At 42.3% G+C, this 25,693-nt stretch overlaps 1 protein-coding gene across 1 annotated transcript in view; it reads right to left on the bottom strand.

The window, feature by feature from the left end:
• Positions 1–25,693, bottom strand: part of LOC147684549 (extracellular calcium-sensing receptor-like) — a 98,704-nt gene that overhangs the window by 31,992 nt on the left and 41,019 nt on the right. Inside the window, exon 5 of the mRNA XM_086939708.1 lies at positions 11,748–11,975. Coding sequence (XP_086795834.1) covers positions 11,748–11,975 — 228 coding nt within the window. The remainder of the gene's footprint in view (positions 1–11,747; positions 11,976–25,693) is intronic.

Here is a 25,693-nt window from a genome sequence, read left to right as displayed (position 1 = left end):
TGGGAGCAATTAGAGAGGAAAGAATGGAGAAGGGTTTCGTCTTTATTTTTTATACCTATTGCAGAGACACGGTCGATAAGAGTGCTGTGATCGACCGTGTCAAATGCAGCTGAGAGGTCCAGCAGGATCAGAGCTGCGGCTCCTCCCCAATCGAGTATCATTCTGATCTCTTCTGAGGCCTTAAGGAGGGCTGTCTCGGTGCTGTGGCCCTTCCTGAAGCCAAATTGCGTGTCGTCTAAGAGGTTGTTTTCATAGATAAAATGTGACAACTGAGAGTTTATTACTTTTTCAAAGTCTTTGGCGGGAAAAGGAAGACAGGCGATTGGTCTGTAATTTTTCGTTTCTGTGGGGTCGAGGTTATGTTTCTTTAAACGAGGTTTGAGGACAGTTTTTTTCCAGATGGAAGGGTATATTCCAGTGGTGAACATTAAATTACAGATGTTGACTAGTGATGGGGCGATAATCTTGGGTATCAGTTTTAAGACAGCGGGGTCATGGGTCATTGGGAGATCCCGATTTGATGGAGGAAATGTGGTCTAAGATTTGATCTGGTGTAATTTGGGTGAATTCCAAAAGAGTGGGAAGGGTGATGTCCTTTGTGGTGCCAGGTAGGATGGACTTAGATGTGTTGGTGAAATGGATGGGAGCAGCGGTAAGGATGATGGTAGAGAGATTAGCTGCGAAGTTGGTATATAAGTGGCTGACTTTTTCTTGGAAGAATGTGGCTAAGGAATTGGAGAGTGTTTGAGTGGGGGTTAGGGGGGGTTGGATTTGGGTCCTGACAGTCTGGTTACTATCTGAAAAAGCTGTTTGCTGGAGTTATGTGATATTTCAATTTGATTAAGATAGTATTTGCTCTTTTCTGAAATTATAAGTTCTTTATATTTGGTTAGTGCTAGTTTATATTTAGTTTTTTGTGTTAGGTCGTAATTTTGGCGCCATTGTCTTTGTATGTATCTACAAGATTGTTTCTCGAGCCTGAGTGCTTCTGAGAACCATCTATGTTAGGCCAATAGTAGCCCACCACTGTATTTAAGGTACTTAAAATCCTTACTTTAACTATCACCCATCTCCTTTTTGCGTCCACCTCTGCAGAGTCAATTCTTGCCTTAAGAGATTTTTTTAAAGGATTGCCACTCCTTTCATGCAACATTCTTGGTTTGCGCATACAGATATATCCACCCACTTCTGATGTTTAATTTTGTCTGCCCATTCATTTTGTAAGCGGTGGGTTTCTTGTAATATAATAATCTCACTGTCTATTGGCTTCAGGTACTCCATCATTTTCTGTCTGCATCTTTTTATTCTAAGACTGTTTACATTCCATGATAATATATTAATTTTCTTCATAATTGATTTTTTTTTTCTCTAACAACTCCCCCAGCACGTTCAACCTTTTTCTCCTTTTCCGGGATCTCATCTCCCCTGTCATCGCACATTTTTGACTTTTTTTTTTCCCTCCTAACTTGCTCCCCACCCTGTGTTATGTTTATTTTATTTTTCAAAGAGTTTCTCAGTGATTCTTTCCCTTTACCCTTGCCCTTGCCCTCACCCCACCAGGAGAAGCCTCCCATTTCTTTTCTGGATTTCTGGACAGGATCCTGTCATTTTGAGCCCTTCTTCCTGCGAGTGAGAAATATACTTTGTTTTGTTTTACTTGTGGCCTTTTTGTTGCTTTCGAATCTGATCAATTAGGCATTCCGCTTCTTTAGGATCGCAGATGTTGTGCATTTTATTCTCCCGCATAATCCAAAGTGAGACGGGAAAACGCATCTGAACTGTCGCTAATAGAGATTTTAGTTGTGACATTAACTGGCCTAATTCCCACGGTCTGTCTTGAGTCACCTTGGCAATGTCTGATCTAATTCAGAAAGACCAGTCATCTTTACTGAAGAACCCTACCTTTAGTGTTTCACTGAGGATTTTCTCTTTTGAGAACGTATGTTTCAAAAATAATTAGCATCTTCCTCTGGTTCTTCCCCAACTTCCTTCAACCAAACGGGTCACGGTGAACTCTTTGAATATCATCTGCCAAGTTACTCACCTTTGCCCATGGGAATGTTTCTTCCAGCAACATGATTGTAAATTTCCTAACATCCTCCCCCTCTAGGCCCTCCGGTATGTTGAGTAACCTCAAGTTATTTCTTCTGGCCTGGTTAACCAATGATTCCATCTTGTCTCCGATTTCCTATTCTGCATTTTTTTAGGATTTTAATCGCTTTCTGGTTTATTTCCACTTTTTTGCTTATGTTGTCTACTGTCATCTCCACAATTGTCACTCTTTCTGTTAGAGCATTGATCTTCTGGTCCAGTGCCTCACACGATTCCTGAATTTTTATTTGGTTCCATTCCACTAGCAAGGCTGCCATTCATTTCTCTGTGTTTCTCTGTGTTGATCTGCGATGGAGGGTTTTGTTGTTCCGCTTGCTGGCCGCCTGCAGCAGCTGCTGGGGTTTGGGTTTCGTTGACCGAGTCCCAGGGATCCGGTGATTTCTACACTCTATAAATACTACAGTCCATTTTTCCTGATGTCTCTGTTGACCCTACTGCCCTTCTCTCTGTTTCCACAATCCTTTGCCTTACCTGTTTTTTCCTGTATTTTGAAATATGACCTCAGAGAAAGGGTGATTTTTAAACTTGTGTCAGGGCCGGTGGCCCCTACTTTCCTCCTGCTTGCCCGGGACAGGGAGGGCTCAAGGTTGTCCAGAGGCGTGTGCTCTCTCTATCTTTTTGACAGATTTGGAAACTAAATTGACTTGTTCCTTAGCAGGATCTTGGAGGTTGAAACTGCTTTCCTTCCTACTTCTGAGGCAATAGCTTTTGTTTGTAAGGACCCCATGTGTCAGGGAGGGCTGTGATTTCCTCTCTCCCCCTTACATTCATCAATGTTCCACTGCCTGATGTTTTCTCCCATCGCAGGTCTTTCCCTTTTTCTCCCTGCCCCTCCCGGGACCAAGTTTCATTTACCCTGAGACCTCAATGCGAGCCTTTGCTTCTTTCTGCCCTTTTTATTCATGTTGAAGGCTCCTTTGCGATCTCAATGTCTTTAGTGCTACCACTGCCGCTGTGCCTGCCTTATTCAGCTTGGATCAAAGTTCTTCCTCGCAGAGGCACTCTGGCGGCGGCCCTCTTGCTGCTGCGGCACACAGTAACCGCTTCCGCCCATACACCTCCGGGCCAGGGTGTGCTGCAGCTTGTTACCGCCTCCCTCCTTCCAGGTTCCAGCGTGTCCTCCACCGCCCAAACCACGGCCGATCGCTGCCCTTGACTCCTCTGCCTCCTCTGTATCCCCACTTGTCTGCAGTAAGTTTTCTGATTTCAGATTCCTGCTGGTCTCTCCCACTAGTGTTGCAATTTCGCAAATAGATTAAGTTCCCAAATTTCACCACACTGTATTCATTATATTGCTATTCTCAGACCTGGAGTTTCCGAGCTCCCGACTGGACTCGTCAGCTTAGATTTGCTGCAATGTTCATAAGTCAATGATTTTCAGAGCTAATGATAAATTATTGAACAGGCGAGAAAAGACACTTAATCCCTCTTCATACTCTGTACAATAAACTTGACAAAGATGCAGAGTGTTCTTATCAAGGGGCATATTTTTACAATTGATGACACTATGAGCAAAATTGGTACACAGCTTGGAGCTTTAACTGCTGAACCTGTGAAGTTTCTAAAATAATTGCCTGCAACAGAAGAAGAATGTGACTTTAAAGACGTAAAAAAAAAGTCAAAAGTCAAAGTCAAAAGTTTTTATTTTTGTCACGGTACTCTATTGAGGACCACAAAATAAAAATATACACGTTATACATTTCATTTAATACATTTTCAATGTGATTTTCATAAACTTAAAAATTCTGTAACAGACATATTCGTTAGGGGGGTCTTTACATAATGATAAAAAATCCTTTGAGTTAACAATCCTACAGGACCGATAGATGGGCTTAAGACATGTTAACCTTGCGTTTACTATTTCTATGTTTGGGCATATAAAAAGTAAATGTTCCAAATTCTGGATGCCCCCTTGACAAAGGGTACAAAGAGCAGAACTGTCTGAACTCCAGGAAGAAATAAAAGTTTGTACCGGGAGTGTTCCTAGGCGCAGCAACATTATTGCGCGCCTTGCACCATGTTTAAGAGTGTACTCTAAATAGGGCTGGCTTTGTTTATATTCCTGGGAGTCTGCATAGATCTTATATGAGGGTAGTTTATCGCAATGTAAGTGATCAATCTCGTAGCTCAGTTTGGGGGTGAAGTTTTTAAGAAAAAGTTTGAGTTGTGCGGGAGACCACATAGACAGAATTTCCACGCTGACTTTTGCCCGCTGAAAGGCCTCTCGCATATTTTTTGAAAAGGTAAAATTGGTAGAGTTGATATTAAATGACTCAGCTTTTAGCAGGTTTCGTAAAGTGCCTTCTTTGGAATGGATAAGGTTATAGGCCCACCTTATGATACTAGCTACAGCTGTAGCATATGCACTTGTGATGGAACATTCCAGTCTCAATGCCTGTACTGAGGTAGATGTAGATATGTTCAGTAATTTTTTTAATATTTTTCCTTCTGCTGAGTCCATATATGTCCATTGTTTAAAAGGAATATATTCTGCAGCATAAGACAGGACCGGTGTGATCTTAGCTCGGTAAACTTGTATTAGTGCAAAAAAATGCCTATGTCCAGTGGCCGAATATAGGCGAGACAAGGCTCCAGCATGTAGGTCACTTTTCTTTATTAGATGATTGATTTGATTGATGTTGCTCATATTTTGTGTGAAAATTCTGCCCAGATATGTATATTCCTTTACCTGCTCTAGCTTCTCACCTCCCAACTTCCATTCGTACCTCACCCTTTTCTTCTGTTTTGAGAAAGCAACCACTTTTGTTTTGTTGATATTTGGATTTAAAAAGTTTTTTCTGGAATATTGGTGTAGGATATCTAGAAGATTTTGTAGTCCGAAGGGAGTTAGGTCAAACATGACTATATCGTCCGCGTACAGCAGGGAATGAATACATTCAGTGGCTATCTTTGGGGGAGTGCATACTCCTTGTTGTAATTGGGACGGTAAGTCACTTAAATATAAAGAAAATAGAATTGGAGCCAAGAGGCACCCTTGTTTCAGGCCATTTGTTGTTCGTATTTTCTTCGATAGGCCCTTATCACCCCCCATTTGGACACGGCACCAGGTGTCACTATGTAGGTTCACTATCAAATTTAATAGCTGTTCCGGGATGCCCATTCTTCTTAGCTTTAACCACAAAGTCGGTCTATCCACCCGATCGAAGGCTGTCGAGTAGTCGATGAACGCTGCATAGATTGATTGTTTTTTCCCTGATACATACTTATCTAGAATGGTTTGGAAGATTGCTACATTGTCGGTGACTGAGTGGTTTGGACGAAATCCATACTGGAACTTAGGAATTAGACCCAATGTAAATGCCCAATTTATAAGCCTGTCCAGAATTTCTGCTGCAAAAATCTTCCCGGCAGCGTCGATGAGGGCAATTTGCCTATAGTTTCCCGGTGTGCTTCTTTTTCCTTTTTTATGAATCGGGATTATAATGCTTCCCTTCCAGGAGTTTGGCATTTTGCCACTGTCAAATATATAGTTGAATAGTGGCGAGAGCAACAGTCCCCACTCTTTGTGGTCTGTTTGATAGACCTTGATAGGTATCTGATCGGGGCCAGATGCACCCGTACTCCTTGCCTTTCTGATATTCATAGAGACAGACGCTGCCGACGTTTTGTTGATTTTAGTATCATTTGTTCCCGCAGTTTGTTCTTCGACCTCGTCATTATTGTTGGACTTGTTCGGTTTGTAAAGCTCACAGAGGTAAGTATCCCAGTTTTCTTCAGAAACAGGGGTCGCTTCCAGCTTTTTTTTGGATCCTGTCATTCTCGCAATCAGGGACCAGTATTTGCGTTGGTTGTTGTGTTTAACTGCTAGTTGGATTTCGGTCCAGTTAAAGTCCTGCTTCTGTTTTTTCTGTTTCGTTTTTCCTCGTTGTATTTGATTCTTTAGTCTGTTAATTTCTTTTTTGTTTATAGACGAGAAGTTCAGATACTGAGCTCGAATCAGCCTATTAAGTTGTTTTACGACTGGTTGGTTCCAGTTTTTACTCTTACTTCTCCATTTGCTTTTTTTTAATCTGGTGGATTCTAGCTTACTTTGTAAAGTTAGTCGTAGTTTATTTGTTAAGTGTTCAAAGTTCTTAATAGGGTCATCCGAATATATGGTAGTCAACAGATTGGTGTCAGAGATTAATATCCTCAAATGGTCCAGATTTTCAGTCCCCCAGTAAATGCGACTCCTCATTGTGTTAACTTCCGTTTTAGTTGTTTGAAATATTGGTTGATTCTGAAAGGAAGGCTGTGTGATCCAATGAGTTGATAAGAACAAGAGGGCGTGATCACTTTCTTCATTAAATAAGATCGAAAGTTGACTCATTTGTTCCTTTACTTCGATATTACATATAAGATAATCAAGGATAGAGGGAGATCCGTTTCCCTGCCTTGTATATGATGCTGGTTTGTCTCCGTTGATGTTACCATTTAATATTGTCCCGTTAATACTGGGGAGAAGTGATAATAGTGCACGTCCTCTTTTATCTGATTTAGTTTCTCTTGGGAATTCAGGAAGTGGTGTTTCGAAAGATTCCTCTTTGAAAAGACGAGCCCATTTCTTTATCTCGCAATTAGAGATCTTAGCATTCAGGTCTCCCATTATGATATATGGCAAATAGGACTGATCTTCAATGATGTGAGTAATGGCCTCCATTTGGCGGTCAAACAGCAGATCACTGTTGTTGCTAGGGGGTGCGTAGATATTAAAAAGTAGTATTTTTTCTGGTATAGCTGACGTTTGAGTCTTAAGTGATACTTTTAAGCATAGTAGATTATCTGTGTTTGTGTCAATTAATTCCTGTGACCAAGAGTGATCTTCTTTTAATAAGATTGCCAGACCACCCTTGGCATGACCCCTTCTAGATCTCTTTGCCATGATTTCATATACGTAGTATCCTTTCTGTGTAAAGGTTTTAGTTAACCAAGTTTCCTGGAGGGCGATGATATCTGGGAAGTCCTTAGTTGCATGTTTCATTTTTATATCAGTTTTCCCTGCCAAGTTCCAGGACAGAAGGGTCAAACCTTTGCTAAACTTGGTATTGTTGTGGATTAACCGTCTTTTTGCAGTTTAATGTTTCTGATAACCATGCCCAAGATTTTATTGAATTCTCAGTTTTACTTGAGCATGAGTCCCGGGACCATACTGATCTCTCGCCTCGTATTACTTGTATTTTGAGAGAGTCTTTTCTCAAAGTATTTGTTGCTGGATCTCCCCAATTTGCAGTATTATTTTCTTTTCTATTGTTAATTTGTCCTAATATACCTTTGTTTTGATTGTTGGTTTTAGGATCTACTACAGAGATTATGTCATAGCCATTCTTGTGTAGAATTTCTTTCTCTCTAATTATTATTCCAGGCAGAACTGGAGAAAAAAAGGATACCTGTACCAATTTATCATTTTCTTTTTTTGGAAAGAGTACTAGGTCGATCTCTTTGCTTGTCAGAGAGTTGAGGGATGGTATTTCTTGTAAAAGATTGATTATTCTACTCCGGTTAAACGGCATCTGATCAGTGGGGAATAATTCTTCAATAATTATGTGTTTAGATGGAATTCCTTCCCATGATTGCGGATTGTTATCATGTATTTCTTTTATATCCGAGGAGTTTTGCAATGTTGTTCTATTTTCTGTCGGTGGACAAAATTCATCTGCTTTTGGATTCAAGAATTTTATCAATGGGGTTTTTTGGATTTCTGGAGAGCTCACCGTGTTTAAGGGAGTGAATTTTTGAAATTTAAGTTTATGCGCTTTTTTCCTCTGAAATCTTCTCAAAGGTTTACCCTTCTTCTTCCCCCGTGTTTTTTCCCTGGTATTAATTTTTCCAGACTTTCCTCGTTGGCTATGTTCCTGCTCAGCAGTGGCTCTCGGTGACTCTGCTTTATTTTCCACTGTTGTCTGATCTGGGTTGATGTCAAGTACTTTATTCGAAAAAATAGGATAGTGCTTAATTTTGTTTTTGGTAATTTTTTCCGGATCTTCATTGAATAGTTTTTTAAGAGAATAGGTGATAGGATGTTTTTTCCTTTTTCTTAGTTCCTTGGTTTTAATCTCAATTATTACTACATCGTTCGTTTGTGAACTTGCTTCCTGTTGATTTGGAGTCGTACTTCCTATTTTATGAAGGTCGTTTATTTGTAGAGAGTCGACAGTTCCAGGTTGTTTCGATGTAATTTTAGTTTGATCTTTTTTCTTCTACCAAGTATTTAAGTATTCCTATTCGTACGTCTAAAGTATCGTCAGAATTAGCTAGGATTTGACCAAGGTGAGATAGTACTGATTCCAAGATTTCTTGCAATGAGAAGAGTGCTTTAGACAGGGGAGAGGTAGTGTTTCCAGAAATTAAGTTAATGAAATTGGGGTCAGTAAGGTTGGCATGATTAGAGAAAAGATTTGGTGACTTTTCTGGTGAGCTGGTTAGTGGATGCTTTTGACTTAGTAATAATGATTCTGATTTTTCTTCTTCTATCATCATATTATCATTTTCAGACGCATCGAGAGGTAAATCATTTTCATTGACCTGGTTTTTTATTGGTGTTATGGATGTTATTTGAGACGTATCGAGAAATGATTTTTGACATTCTTCAGAATGAGAGATGTTTACCAGCTTACTTTCTAATGATGTTTGTCCTTGTTTATACAGTTTTTTATCAGGAAAGAGTGACGAGTCGCATTCGACCTTATTTGTTGAGGGATCCAGCTTATTTTGGTCATCCATTGGATATGAAGATGGGTTCTTTTTCTTGGAGAGAGTAGAGAAATATTCACTTATGGCTGGAGTACTTGATATTTGTCCAGGTTTCAGTGCTTTGTCCACAGATTTTCTGACAGCAGCATCTGTCCCCATACGCCTCATGTAAATTGTTCGAGATCGTAGTTTTTTTAAAGCCCTCATATTTGGGGTCGGGGATGTTTCACCGTTTGTGTTTAGGGGTTGATCAGTAGAGATAGGGATATATTTTCAATTCAAGCTGTCTGGGTAAGATCCACTGATATTAGACGTAAGTGGGGTGGCCCGTCCCGTCCTCGGTCGTCCTCGGACGGCCTCAGACGGCCCGCCCTTTGTCCGGGCTTCGTTCCACGCTTCGTCCCGCGCACGTCCCGCGTTGCGGGAGGTTATTTGCTTTTTCTACGTTTCGTCGATGGGCGTGACCGTGGGCGTGTCGCCTGGGGAAGAGGAACCAGCTGATCCCAGCTGGGGATTCTGGTCCTCGCAGTCCCCCAGGCTAGGCGCGCTGTAGTTTTTCACCCAGCCTCGACCCTTCTGACTCTAGCTGGGAGCGATAGGCAGAGCGTGCGGATTGCAGCTCTCGCTCACACCAGCGAGTCAAGGGGAGGCGCTCCACGGAACAGTAAGGGCAGAGAGCGTCAGCTCAGGCACAGCAGCACGGAGTACAATCCGCAGGTTGGGATAACGATCCCTCCCCAGGCACAAGCAAACAGCAGTTCAGCAGGTCCTTTTTCCAATGAGTGGCGCCCGCGAAGCGGGTGTCACGAACCTTTGTCCTGCCTCGTCGATGGGCGTGACCGTGGGCGTGTCGCCTGGGGGAAGAGGAACCAGCTGATCCCAGCTGGGGATTCTGGTCCTCGCAGTCCCCCGGGCTAGGCGCGCTGTAGTTTTTCACCCAGCCTCGACCCTTCTGACTCTAGCTGGGAGCGATAGGCAGAGCGTGCGGATTGCAGCTCTCGCTCACACCAGCGAGTCAAGGGGAGGCGCTCCACGGAACAGTAAGGGCAGAGAGCGTCAGCTCAGGCACAGCAGCACGGAGTACAATCCGCAGGTTGGGATAACGATCCCTCTCCAGGCACAAGCAAACAGCAGTTCAGCAGGTCCTTTTTCCAATGAGTGGCGCCCGCGAAGCGGGTGTCACGAACCTTTGTCCTGCCTCGTCGATGGGCGTGACCGTGGGCGTGTCGCCTGGGGGAAGAGGAACCAGCTGATCCCAGCTGGGGATTCTGGTCCTCGCAGTACCCCGGGCTAGGCGCGCTGTAGTTTTTCACCCAGCCTCGACCCTTCTGACTCTAGCTGGGAGCGATAGGCAGAGCGTGCGGATTGCAGCTCTCGCTCACACCAGCGAGTCAAGGGGAGGCGCTCCACGGAACAGTAAGGGCAGAGAGCGTCAGCTCAGGCACAGCAGCACGGAGTACAATCCGCAGGTTGGGATAACGATCCCTCTCCAGGCACAAGCAAACAGCAGTTCAGCAGGTCCTTTTTCCAATGATCTTTACTAACATTTCAGGCTCCATTTGAGGGCAGGACGTAAAAAAAGACCATGTGCATGTGTGGATAATGAGTTCTCACTGTCCTACATTTCATGATCTTTTGTACAGTGAGTTCAAGAGATTAGTCCCGCTATGTGACCGTCCACTGATGTCATATTCTGTGCGTGGGCACATCAAAAGAGCATTCTACTTGATCAGACAATGTGTAAATGGCTTGGATCATGCATATGCAGAAAAAGATAGTTGTGACCTTGGTTGGGAGGATATTGATGAGGTGATAAAACCTACAAAATTTCTAAAGCCTCTATCCACAGAGCTTACATGTACATGTACTTGCAAACCCTGTGCTACAAAAAGATGTCCCTGTCATTATGCTCTTCTCAAATGTTCAACATTCTGAAAATGTACCACAAGTGATTGCCGAAACAAATAAATAAAGTTAACTATGAAAATATAACAGGAGTGATAAACATTATTTTATTTTCATTCTTAAACTGTGTATGTTGCATTTTTGTCGTTTTGGTCTTGTGTAGGAAAGACCTTTATTTTTCAAAACTGTTGTGGAGTCACTTTGTGGTGTTTTCACTGTGTTACTGTGAGTGTTGGTACAAATACTTTGCACATTGCCTTCTGATTAGCCTTGACTACTCGTGCCAAGCTACCTAGAGGGTGAGCAGGGGTTATCTCAAAGGGTTTCCTCCTTACCCTGACTAGAAGCAAGTGTCCCTATTTGGACAGTGGTACCTACCTCTGCCAACTAGAGACCCCCACTTCTAACAATGATCATCTGGGCCTGCTGTAAGATACTGATCGGTGAATAACATGTTACAGGCCCTGGAATTCCAGCCACATTATGTGGAGTCCACTGGAAAATAGGAGGACATGGCTCCTTGAGTGCCTGCTGGCGGAAATAGTGTACAGATGTGTACTGTGTGCACTTGCAGTTTGCGCCATATGGAGTCCTTGACCTAACTGGGGGGATCCCAAGCTTTCTTCAGGACTATATTTAATGCCACTAGCATGTTTATGGTAGATATGTTGTTAAAGGCCCTATACTTATGACATTACACATTTAACATATGCCCAGGCACTGTGTAAGTGGCCCATGAAGGACTTTTGTACCTTGCAAAACATTATCCATTATAACTGCATTGATAGACATGCTTTTGATCTACAAGTAGAGGAATTATACCTCGCCTTGTGACTAACTCATTTGCAGCACAGCCCCTTAATTTGTGTAGTTGTTGTTCTAGGTATTGAATCTGATCCCAGATGTTCTTACACTCTAACATATGAGTGAATGAATGAATGAGAACAGAATCCTAACAGACTCAGTCACCAGTATAGACATACTTTGAGAAACAATCTCATTATTTTGGTTGCTCAGGAGAAGGTTGCCAAAATTCTCACCTTGGTGGACTTTCCACCCCAGTGAATGGCGTTGATGTTGATAGTGAGTTGGTTGCCAGCTGGAGCCCTTCCATCATAGGTGCCCACCCTGACAAAGCTGCTAGTGTTGCTGGATGTCATGTGCCAGTACAACAGATCAAGGAAAGGTGGGGAGTCTCCATTGGCATCGAAGAAGGCCTCATTTGCAGCTGAGCTCTTCCTGCGTGCATTCTTCACATAGTGCAACATCTGTATACAAATGACAACATGCAGTTAGGAAGAGCAATGCCTTGATTTTAGCTTTCATACATACTGCTCCCTCTGTTTTTGTTCAGAAACTCAGAAAATGTGGCAAGTCTCTGGTTGTTTTTCTCCTACTTTTCCTTTTATTTTCCTTTTTTTTTAATTTAAATAATAAGGCAAGTATTTGAAGTTAATAATATACAGAAAACCTCATGGAAAATGGTATCACTTCTCAGCATTTCTAGATGGGGACCAGTATTCTCTGCTGCAAGAGCACTGAAGAAAGCTGTGGACATCTTTGCATGCTCTTACCCAGTAATGGACAAGGGAATTTTTCTAAAATTAATGACAGCCATTGCAGAAAAAGTATAACGAATATCACTGAGGGTACTAGGTAAAACCAGCTCCTGCAGACTGAAGCTTTGTGGGTGAGGCCAAAGGCCCACATTTACTAAAAGTGGAAGACAGCAAGCAAAGTTGTTCTGTTGAGTAGTGTCAACTGGAAAGAACAAAACTACACCGTATCTATAAGGAAATGGTGCAGTTCAGCTCTAGGCACAGATTTGCATATTTATTCAAAATAACATGCAGAAAGAGGTGTTTACGCATCCTTTCTTAACATGATTTTCCCATTCTTCCTTTGTGTTTGACATGTAAGTGGTTTCCACTTGGGCTGGTATCTTTTGTCACTTGGCCAGATGAATAATTATGAGTCAATCAGTATGTGGGTGTAAGAAAGTGAGGGGCATATTACCAAGTCTGGCGATATTTGTTTTTGGCCACTAAGCGGCGATAATTATATCGGCCTATTAGCAAGCTGCCGCTAACTGATGTTAGCGTCAGCTTTGAGGCGATAGCGAGTGGTTTGGGGCCCGCTTTGCATGTCAGCTATATTTATTGCTAATGACATGCAAAGTGGGTGTACCCAACCTGTTAGCGACTGCTCATCGCTATCGCCTATTAGCAAGGCAGGCGTAGCGATAAAAATATTCGCGCTAAGCGAGTATCTCCAAAAGCTAACGCCTGCTCAGACCACTTCTTAGCCTGTATATCCAATGGAAGTTGGATATTCAGGTTAAGAACCTATTGGCGTAAATGCCTGAATATCGCTGGATTCCCAGAGATATTCACGCATTTTGCCGCTATCGCTGGATATTTTATCGCTTTAGAGATAAACGTCGCTAATAGCACGTTATCTCTGCGATAAAATCCAGCGATGCTTGCAGATAAAATAAAACTCGCTAAGCCCATTTAGCGATAAATATCGCTAGTTGTTGGTAATATGCCCCTAAGTTATTAGAATAGGGTGGTGGAAGCTCCACTCAAGCAAGAACTCCAATCCTTATTGTGCAATAGGCAGGGTCACTTTGCCAAAGTCTGTCAAGCTTCCAAGACTACTCAACAGTCATCTGTCATATGTGTGTCGGACAATGGCATTTGTAGAGGGGATGACATGTACATAACTAAGGATCTGAGAGACATGGATCATGGCGGTACAAAGTTATGAAGTTGTAACTGGTAATCCTGATGGATCACTGACAGAATTTCGACCTCCTAAATATCGACCTACAGGAATATCGAGTCAACAATATCGAGGGCAAGAATATCGACATCCTATCTACAACATGGTAAGTACAAAAATATCGAAAAAATAATATAGATGTAAAAAATATCGATGTTAAAAATATTGATTTTTTTTCTTTTAATATATAAATGTAAAATAAAGTATATAACACTAATAAATAAAATCTACATAGTTAAAAGTATCTAATAATGTTTAAAATTAATAAATAATACATATATATTAATAATACATTAATTAAATATATACAGTAAATATATAATATATATGTACCGAACAATAAGTATTAATAATTATTTTACTAATTTATAAATTAATAAAATATATTCTAAATTACTAATACATTTACAAACATAAAACAATAACATAAATAAAATGTACCTAATATAAAAAATTAAATAAACATTTAATATTTTTACAATTAATTATATAAAACGTTGGATAGCGTAAGGGTAAAAACTACTATTCCCACTCCAGAGAGTGCAACAGTAGGGAAAGCGTTGGATAGCGTAGGAGTTAAAATTACTATTCCCACTCCAGAGAGTGCAACAGTAGGGAAAGCGTTGGATAGCGTAAGAGTTAAAATTACTATTCCCACTCCAGAGAGTGCAACAGTAGGGAAAGCGTTGGATAGCGTACGAGTAAAAATTACTATTCCCACTCCAGAGAGTGCAACAGTAGGGAAAGCGTTGGATAGCGTAGGAGTTAAAATTACTATTCCCACTCCAGAGAGTGCAACAGTAGGGAAAGCTTTGTATAGCGTAGGAGTTAAAATTACTATTCCCACTCCAGAGAGTGCAACAGTAGGGAAAGCGTTGGATAGCGTAGGAGTCAAAATTACTATTCCCACTCCAGAGAGTGCAACAGTAGCGAAAGCGTTGGATAGCGTAGTAGTATAAATTACTATTCCCACTCCAGAGAGTGTAACAGTAGGGAAAGCATTGGATAGCGTAGGAGTATAAATTACTATTCCCACTCCAGAGAGTGCAACAGTAGGGAAAGGGTTGGATAGCGAAGGAGTAAAAATTACTATTCCCACTCCAGAGAGTGCAACAGTAGGGAAAGGGTTGGATAGCGTAGGGGTAAAAATTACTATTCCCACTCCAGAGAGTGCAACAGTAGGGAAAGCTTTGGATTGGTTAGGAGTAAAAATTACTATTCCCACTCCAGAGAGTGCAACAGTAGGGAAAGCGTTGGATAGCGTAGGGGTAAAAATTACTATTCCCACTCCAGAGAGTGCAACAGTAGGGAAAGCGTTGGATAGCGTAGGGGTAAAAATTACTATTCCCACTCCAGAGAGTGCAACAGTAGGGAAAGCGTTGGATAGCGTAGTAGTATAAATTACTATTCCCACTTCAGAGAGTGCAACAGTAGGGAAAGCATTGGATAGCGTAGGAGTATAAATTACTATTCCCACTCCAGAGAGTGCAACAGTAGGGAAAGGGTTGGATAGCGTATGAGTAAAAAATTACTATTCCCACTCCACAGAGTGCAACAGTAGGGAAAGCGTTGGATAGCGTAGGAGTTAAAAGTACTATTCCCAATCCAGAGAGTGCAACAGTAGGGAAAGCGTTGGATAGCGTAGGAGTAAAAATTACTATTCCCACTCCACAGAGTGCAACAGTAGGGAAAGCGTTGGATAGCGTTGGGGTAAAAATTACTATTCCCACTCCAGAGAGTGCAACAGTAGGGAAAGCTTTGGATAGCGTAGGAGTAAAAATTACTATTCCCACTCCAGAGAGTGCAACAGTAGGGAAAGCGTTGGATAGCGTAGGGGTAAAAATTACTATTCCCACACCAGAGAGTGCAACAGTAGGGAAAGCATTGGATAGCGTATGGGTAAAAATTACTATTCCCACTCCAGAGAGTGCAACAGTAGGGAAAGCGTTGGATAGCGTAGGGGTAAAAAATACTATTCCAACTCCAGAGAGTGCAACAGTAGGGAAAGTGTTGGATAGCATAAGGGTTAAAATAACATACTTATAAATAAAAGATTTATTTAATTATAAAAATATAAACTATTAAATAAATATAAACCATATACAATACCTATACATAATTATAAAATACATGATTAGCGAAATATATTTAACCAAAAATAAATTTAAAAAAATACAATTTTATATTTTATTACCAATTAATAATTAATTAACAATTATATTATTAACTAAACAATTAATTTATAAACATTATTACGTAATTAAATTAAAATTACTTCCCACCATATTCCCCTATAAACCCACTACCCACAACAGAACACATTTAGCTATTTATGAATTACTTAAAATTATTTACCAATCAATTAAAATGTATTACCAATTAATTAAAATTAATTATCAATTAATTTTAATTAATTTATAATTCCTACTAATTATTAATTAAACATAATTAAATAACTTCCCACCCTCTTCCCCTATAAACCCACAACCCGCTACAGAACATATATATCAATTAATCAATTTATAAATATGAAATACCAATTAATTAAATTTACTCACACATTATTTTAAATTATTAAATAATAATTACAAATTAATGTTTAATTTAACATAATTAAATTACTTCCCACCCTATTCCCCTATAAACCCACAACCCGCTACAGAACATTTTTATCAATTAATCAATTAAAATAAATTACCAATTAATTAAATGTAATTACCAATAATTTAAAATTAATTAATAATAACTACTAATTAATAATTATTTTAACCTAATTATATTACTTCCCACCCTATTTCCCTATAAACCCATAACCGGCTACAGAACATATTTATCAATTAATCAATTATTTTAAATTAATTTCCAATTAATTAAAAATAATTACCAATTAATTACAATTTATTAATAAATCTTACTAATTAACAATCAATTAAACATTATTAAATTACTTCCCACCCTATTCCCCTATAAACCCACAACCCGCTCCGGTACTAAAACATATAATTTGCTTATAATTAAATGTATTAATATATAAAATTAATACACATATAATATTAATTATTTTACATACTTAAGTAAAACATATAACACATACATAATAAAAAACACAAAAAATATACAAATATCGATATTAGTGTCATCGAAATTAGTAACATCGATATATATGCTATCGATATTACTAACTTCGATATTACTTACATCGATATATAGAATTTCGATATTAGTTACCTTAGGGTCGATATTCTGTCCAACGATATTCTTGACATCGATATTCTACACCTTCGAAATATCCAACACGATATTTTGGTAGGTCGATATTTAAGACTCGATATTTTGACTGTGTACCAATCCTGATTTGTGCATATATCTGTATGTCGAGAAAAAGTTGAAATAGACATTGTGAGACCTTTTCACGAATTGGCACCTTCATCAAAATTTGCATTAGTCATGATAGATTATTACACAAAATGGCCAGAAGTCAAGTTTGTGAGTGTGGTCACAGCTGGAGCAGTTGTTGAACTTTTGAAAGATGTTTTTCTCAAAGAAAGCTTTCCAGCTAAGATGGTCTATGACAATGGAACCCAGTGTGTTTCTATTGCAGTGAAGGGATTTTTGAAATCCAGTGGGGTAAAACATCTAAAAAGCTTGCTCTATCATCCCCAAACAAATGGTCTAGTGGAAAGGATGAATTGAGTGTTGGGGAGTGCATACAGGGGGCAGTCCCCCAAAACATTTTTGTGACTAAATCGGTGAGAACAATGTTCTGGTTCTTTCGCACACCATCTCATGCTTCTACTGCTGTGTCACCGTTCGAGTTGTTATATGGTCATAGAGCGACCACAAGTTTTTGTCCGGCGTTGATGAATAAGTGGGTCAACCTAGGAAATTGTCGGACGGCAGTGTGCGTGAGCATGTAGAGCTGGCCCAATTCAAGAAAAAACAATATTTTGAAGTAGAAAAAAGAGCCTGACGATTTGAAATTGAGGTTGGGGATTTTGTGCTTATGAAGAAACACGTGAATGTGAAATTAAAGTTTGGACCACCTGTTAGGGTTATGGAAGTGAATGGTGTACAAATTGAGGGAAGCCATTGGTGGAATGTCAGCCGATTGACCAGAGTGTAATTGGAAAATAACGACGGGTGTGTTGATAGTAACCGAGGTACTGAGAGAGTGATGGAAGGGAGGAGAGATGGATGTGCCAGACGCAGCACTAGGACAAGGATGGTACCTTTGCAGTTACGGAGATAATGCTTTTACAATATTCTGAGGGTACTGTTATTCATCTTCACTTTTTCCCTTAGTTTTCTTCTATTGTATTAGTTATGGTGTGTTTTGCTAGGGAATTGTTTTCTTCTCCATTAGTGTTTAGTTTTATTTAATGTGCATGTGTTTGTAGTTCATATATCTAGATGCTAGTATCATTTTGACCTGAGTACTATGTTGAGCATGGAATCCAGTACTTGGGTTCCATGCTCGAGGAGGGGTTCAGCGAAGTGACAGTTAGTGACAGCTCGAGTGGAAGAGAGTTGCTGGTGGCTCACCAGCGCGACTACATATTGTATAAAGAAGTCTACCTTGTACTTTTGTGACACCTCATCTTTGGTGTACAACAGAAGTGCTCATATCCAAGATGACCGCCACAATACCAGAGCTGATGAAGCTATGGCAGATAGCATTAAGCCCCACAACCCAAAAATAAACTTTAGAAGCATGCTACGCTACTGCCAGAAGCCACCCCGTGTGAAATTGTTCTGAAAAATGATACACCATGGTCCCCTGGGTGGGCTCACAACCGAAGGATGGGAGCGGAGACTGTATTGTTATCAACTCTAGAAATATAGTTGTGGTCGGGTCACTTCTGGAAAGGCTCTCTTTGATTCGCCCCTCTAATGAAAGCATCATGGCAGTACCTCTGGTTTATCATCTGTATTCTCTTTCACAGAGCAAACTGCGAACCAATCATTTGCCCTTCTGACCTATAACTGTTTCTCCTCTCTTGAACAAATTGACTGACTGCCCCACCCTAGGATAGTTGCTAGAGTTCTTCAAACATATAAACACATTAACTGCTAAGGCCAATGCTGATACAGTAAAAGATCCTGGGCTGAAAAGCAGTAATAGATGTGCCTCACTGCGAAAGAACCAGGGTGGCCCCTCCATTTGAAGAGGAATGTTGCTCCACAAACGAAAACCTCAGGTCAGAACTGAAAAATAAATTGGTAATTAAACGTATTTATTGCCATTTTATTTCTCAGGAAATGACCCATCCCGAGCTGAGTGTCAGGACAGGGCATGGCTATTGCTGATGACTGGCAGCAGGGGGAGCTGTGCGCTTAAGTTAAAAATGCGCATGTCTCTTTGGCCGCCGTGTTAAGACGGCCAGCCTGGTAAGTATGGGAAGCCCAGTTCTGACAGCAGGGTCAGCTCTTTGCAGAGGTGACTAAAGATTGTACATTTGTAAATACAGTACCTCAAACAGCCTTTTCCATCTCAGGGTCAGGAGGGCGAGGGTTGAATCTTGTCACGCGCACCTTGCTGGAACCTGGTGATACTCTTTCAAAATGTGGCTTCAGAGTTTAAAATGTCTAAAGTGCAGCAAGACTCCAAGTTTTAAGCAGAGGCCAGGCCTGCGAGAACCCAGGAGACTTCTCACTATTAGGTATACTATTCAGCAGAGGAGCACCGAAAGCCAAGCACCTTGAGGCGACTCAGTTCTAACTAAGCAGGCAGTCTACAAGAGTAATGCTGCCCAAAATAAAAATCCAAAACCCGCAAAATCCTGGGAACAGCTAAAACTCTAACAGAGTGAAACATTCAGTAAAAGATGTTAAATAAAGATGAGAACCTAGGCCCAGATGTAGGTCGCCAATTACCGGTCGGTAACGGCCGATTTCGGCCGTTACCGACAGGTATTTGGGAATTGGCATGTAGGGGGCATTTTATTTACAGAATCTGTATATTTACCGATTCGGTAAATTTACAGAATCGGTAAAATACCGAATCGGTAAATATACCGATTCTGTAAATCCATATGTAGGTGGCACTGTAATCAGTGCCACAGCCCCTTACCGAATCGTTATTTACCATGGAATACTATTCCATGGTAAATAACGAATTCTAGTGTACATGCACATCTGTGCATGTACACCTGTGCCATGTGGCACACAGACATGCCCTAAGGGCATGTATGTGTGTCACATGGCACACAAGTCAGAAACAGGGGTGCAACAGGGTGTCAAAGTGACACCCTGTCCCCCTTGTAAATTCGGTAATTTTACCGATTCTGTAATTACTGAATCAGTATTTGCTATTGAATCCTATGGGCTTCAAGGCCCACAGGAATCAATGGCAAATACCGATTCTGTAATTACAGAATCTGTAATTACCGAATCTTACAGATTCGGTATTTTTACCAAATTATTTACCTACATAGCAATTACCGAATAGTAAATACCGAATCGGTAAAATTCGGTATTTACCATTCGGTAATTGCCTATTACCTACATCTGGGCCCAAATCACTGCCATGGGTTACCTGGATACCTATTACATTAATTGTTCACAAATTGGCAATGTTTTTCACAGTCATGTTAAGGACATGAATATAGTGTCCGGGTCTAAGACTCGGAAGGACCCGGCCCACTAAATGCCCAGCAGTATTATTCACCAGAAAACATTAAAATAGAATTTGCTGAAACAAAGCACCGCGATGTGTTATCGATACAGCAGTGATGATTGGCTGTGTGAACTTTGCCATACACCATTATCTGCATTGAAATATAAAGCATACCATGTCGGTTTTTTACATTCAGTGCCACTAGAATTATGCAATTGTGTGCCCACAGCGATTTTCGCATAAATATATATTTGCCACATAATCTGCAGATTTTAAACCCAAAAATGTGTTTCTAGCTGAAATGGTTCAAAAGTTACAAACAATGCAGCAACACGAATTGCTGAACCGGATAATGTCTGAGGCTCTGAAAGTGGCAGTATGCGGCAAGCACAATGTGAGCTCAACCGCACTGCCTTCAAGAGCAAGCACTTCCGTGATGGAAGTGCCTCCGTAAAGGCAGCACGTTTCATCAGGGCCGAAATGTTCTGCGCAAGTTCGTAAAACACCCAAATGCACATGAACTGAAAGGGTGTCCGGTTTTCTGCTGCGCGTATTTAAAGTAGGCGCTTTATATAAGTGCGCAGTTTGCTGTCGCTTTAAATTACAACAGCAGAAAGGGGAGCCTGTGGTGTGGGTTCATTTACATGTGTGTTTTTACAAACCAGCACAGACCCGCATAGGAGTGCGCCCTGGAGGCCCACCACCACCAGCGTGTGGTTAACAGATGCCCCGTTGCCAGCAGTGGCAGGGGTCGAGCGTAGAAATACTCTGCACTCCTGCGGCAGATCTGTTTACCTGTCCACAGCCGGGTCTGCGTTTACTGCCTCTGAACCGAACACAGGGGCGTGGCATGGTCAACGAAATTAAGAGGGGTGGCAGTGAGTCTGAAATATATCAACAAGCAACAGAGCGTAGCCCATGAGCAGGCATAAAGGCCTTTATAAGTGAGGTCGAGGCACTGAGGACCAATTGTACAGATACAGGTGGATTAGCGCCCGGGGCAGGAGACAGTGACAGAGAGGAGTGATATGATATGTGGGCTGGTGGGGCGCAGAAAGAAAGGCACACAGAAAGACATTACACTTATTTCAGCTGTTACTACTTCAAGGCCTCTGCATCGAACTAAAGATTGCTAATCTGATAAAAGTAAACCAACCAACCTGCTGCCGCTCGTTTCAAACCACGGCTGCAGGCGCCTTTCTTTTTCCAGCAACTGTGTCTCGGAAATAGTGGCTGCCAAAGTTGCGTAGCCGCTCCCCTAAGGTCGTCTTTGGCCTTACCCAATCAGGAAGCCTAATTCACTATACCAAAGAAGGAGTGCTGCACTTGTTACCACCCCCTACACTGTGCGCCAGCCCTACCCCCTTCACATTATCCTGAATGGCGCTCCACTGACCGCGCCCTGGGCCCAGGGCCGTTTCTAGGTGTTGTGCCGCCCTAGGCGAAAATTGAAAAATGCCGCCCCCCCCCTCCCTTTTTCTACCATCACTCTCTCCCCCGTCATGCAGGCTAGAAGAATAAATGCATTAGATATAAAAGAACTTGTATTAACTTTGTAAACATGATGTGTACACATTTTTATACTGTAACCACTGTCAGAAGTGCTGCCAGAGCTTACAACATTTACTTAGAGCACTCACCCTAAAAATAAAGGCTTTCAATAAAGGAACCATAAATACAAGTTTGAACAGTATGAATATATGGACAACATATTACCTTAACTGCAGGCAGAGGCAGTGCCCTTCCCTGATCCATAATGTGGTACTGCAACTGTTTGTACAGCAGGGGGTTGGTCCTCCTTGTCCCAAGGACAAAACACACATGAAAACTTGTTGCCCTTGACCCCAAACAAAGCACTTACCACTTACCTGGGCTACATTAAAAAAAAGATTCTGTCATCTGCACATTACATGATGTGCTTTGAATGAGACACACTAACCTACTACTACTCAGATCTGGGACTACACAAAATTGAGATCTCTCTCCAACAAATACTTTAACATAAGGGGGTAGATATGATGAGTATTACAACACGCTATGTTCCATTTCTTTTATTGAGAAGGGCAACTTAGCCAGTGTTTGTGTTTCTTCGCGCTAAACTAAAGGACAGCCAGAAAACCCCATCACTAATGAGTAAAGATGAAGCTTGCCTGCTGCAGTGCTGCAAAATGGCTGGGCCTCACTGTCCTCCATATATTGCAGTATTATACCTCTATGTTAACTTTGTACGCTTTTGCAACCTGCACACATGTCACTTTTTCCTCCCGTAATGCACCGTTTGATACCTATTGTATTTTGTTGGCTCACGATTGTCACTTTTGCCTCATGTAATGTAACGTTTGCTTTTGTAATTTGTTCACTTGTAATGTTCTCATGTATCAGTTCTGTTCCTATTGTGAAGCACTCTGACACCTTCGGGTAAAGTCAGGCCTGGTAAAGTACGCCCTATACAAAAACGCATAAATAAAGTAAGGGGTCCTCTGCTCTTAAGTTCTGCACTGTGCACACAATTTTATGATGCATTGCATACATCTAGATCATGAAAGAAATATGCAATATTATATGGTATATTCTCAGGCCGGACCCTGTATATTCTGATAATTTAAACCCGGTGCTGACGTAGAAACCCGTACCAGCGCAGAGTACAGCACACTCTCTTCGTGCTTGTGCTTCCAGACCAGCCCCGCCCGCGCCACCACCATCCAAACCGTCCTCACTCAGAGTCTGGGGCACAGGGCTTCACGGTCACCTCACCCCTCACAGTGCTGTCTGCCTGCCTGTCCTGCTACCCTACCACCAGCTCCTGCTCAGCTCAGTGACAGTGTGTGTTTTTGCGCCACACCACTCTCCAGCCAACCGTGAGGACGGGCTCGGCCCGGAGATAACAGATAATGATGAATGAAGAATGATTCACCTGACCTCACCCGTCACCCGGGGGCCGCCCGCCTCCGCCTCATTTACAACATTAGGCCTGACACAGACAGAGGAACAGAGAGAACAAACACAAGTCAGTGCAGCCTGAAAGAGACTGCCTTTGGTCTGTCCAGTTTGCCACGTGAAGAGGAAAGCCTCAGAGTAGTTAAGAATGTGGTGCTACGTGTTTTCCGAGGTTGTCTGGGGATTTTAAAAGCTACTACAATGGCTGCTTATTTTCAAGCCATGTCCTGATATAGACAGCAATAAAGTCATTACAGCTGGAGGTCTAGAGCTCACTAGCATATTATCTAACGATCCACTGAGTCTAGGTGTGAAAGCAGTGACTGGAAAAAACGTGACAGATGCTATTTTATGACACCACCAGAAGGCATCCAAAATTACATTATTGCTGCGAGAAAGGGAGCGATAAAATGTAATTTTGCCTGCGGCCTCCGAAAGTCTTTGCACTATCTGACTGCAACTGGAGATAAATCCTGCGAATCGAGCACACTTAAAGTCACTGTTGCCCAGAAAGAACTCCAGCACTGACTATAAAAATATCCACTTTCCCTTCACCTACACATCTCCTTATTGCCACCTTGGAGCCCCTCCAGAGAAAAGATTTTTCAAAGCCAGGCCCAAATGACATTTCTGCGTTTGGTCAGTGATGAACAACATTATCATTATTACACATATTAACATGATGATTCATTAAACTCATGCAAATGCATCCGATTAGGATCCGAAATATTTATATATTTTTATATTTATTTTCGCAGCCAGGCCCAGCGGCCTTCTGACTGACTCACTCACCGGCGGTGCGTGCACTGTCTCTGATTGACTGCTCAAGTCACTCACGAGTCACAACCTCACCTGCTGCTGCCTGCTGCTGCTGTGAGGTACGTACGACGACCCTGACGACCACCGGCCAGGCCTCAGGCCTGACCACGGCTATGCTGTTTTGGCTCGAGCGAGCCTTGTGGTGCTGCTGTGCTGGGGAGAGCGGGCCGGCGCCGGCGGGGGACGTTGTCGGGACCGGTCCGGAGACTCCGTGTGGCACTGGCAGGTGGCAGCTTCAGACCAGGGTAATTAATTATTACAATTATTATTATGGGCAAAGGCCGGGGCCCGGGGGAGGCGGGAGCAGCGCGCAAGGCCGACACACACAGTCCGTCCCGTCCCCCGCGCGCGCCGAGAGAGAAGGTGGCACTGTGCGCCGTGCTGGCGTCACCGTCACTGGCCTGCCCTCCCTGGCCGAAGCACTGCTCGTGGATTGGCCAAGATTTGTTCCCCAGGGCCGTCATTGGTAGCGCTATCCCAGCGCTACAAGATTGACGGCCCTGGGGACCCACTGAGGACCCGCACGCACCCCGCTCTTCTACACACACACGCCATAATTAATAATAATTCTTATCTAGGGGTGTGCGCCGCTCGGCCGGGCTAACTAACCTGACGCAACACAACAACAACAAGCATCAGCAAATGCAAACGTTACATCAGCAGGCCTGGTGGTGGCCAGAGGTGCGCTTTCGCTTCACTTTGCACTGAGTCCAGACAGACTCCCAACAAAATGCCGCCCTCAACATTTTGCCGCCCTAGGCGGCCGCCTAGTCCTGCCTAATGGCAGAAACGGCCCTGCCTGGGCCAATCCCTCAGCGCCCTATTTGAAATACGTTCACTGCCGCTTTATGCAGCCAGTCCTACAAGGCTGATGTCACCAGCCTCCTCACTTGCCTCGAGGGCGAGAAATAGTCCCCGCCCAGCCTTGCACATGCGCACTGAAGACTCTTCGAGATTGAGACAAGCACAAAACAAAGATTTTACATAGTTTTACTGAAACTATGTAAAATCTTTTTTTTGTTTCACGGGGGAAGCACCAAGCAGTGAGGCTACTTTTAAAAGTGTGCCATGGTGTTTATTCAACACAATGGAGCAGTTTTGAAAGAAGTGCTTCATTCTCTCCCTTTAGTTTTCCCCGATGCTGGTAGGTAGGGCAACACCCCTACACCCCTTAATACCAGCCACCACTGCTAGCTTGAATCCAGTGGCAAAGTAAGCAAGGGGCCCATGTCTGGGCATACCCTGCCAACTTAGGGCGAACAAAGTGTTACCAAAGGGGATGATGGACAGAGCGTTTGAGCAAATCAAACACTCACCCCCAGTCAACTGATCTGGGTTTAATCCATCATCATTCTTTAGCTCACTCCACCACCCCAGTTCAGACATGGCCATATGCAAATCAGTCTGACCCTGTGCCTCATGGGAACAGTCCAGCCCAAACTGCCATGCCATGTCTTCCCTGGACCGGAAACAAGCATCCTGGGACCGGTTTCGGGTTCATAACCCTCATCAGCCAGGCTATCTTGAATCCAGTGGCAAAGTGAGTAAGGGACTCTCGTCTGGGCATACCCTGCCAACTTAGGGTGAACAAAGTGATACCAAAGGGGATGATGGACGGAGCGTTGGTATCGCTTTATTCTGGAACATGGCAGGTCTCCTGAACAAGGTGAAGAATGGTAAATGGGTTGAGCTAGTAAAGGGCTACAATATTGTTTGTCTTCAAGAAACTTGAGCACGTGAAGAAGTACACATTGATGTTGTTTTGCTACTCACACCCCAGCTAGCTACTCACTGTGTGGCCACCGGAGACGAGGTCTCTTAACTTTAGTA

Source organism: Lissotriton vulgaris, chromosome 10 (assembly GCF_964263255.1).
Source record: "Lissotriton vulgaris chromosome 10, aLisVul1.2, whole genome shotgun sequence".
In the NCBI taxonomy this organism is placed as follows: Eukaryota; Metazoa; Chordata; class Amphibia; order Caudata; family Salamandridae; genus Lissotriton; species Lissotriton vulgaris.
This window is presented reverse-complemented; position numbering and strand designations above follow the sequence as displayed.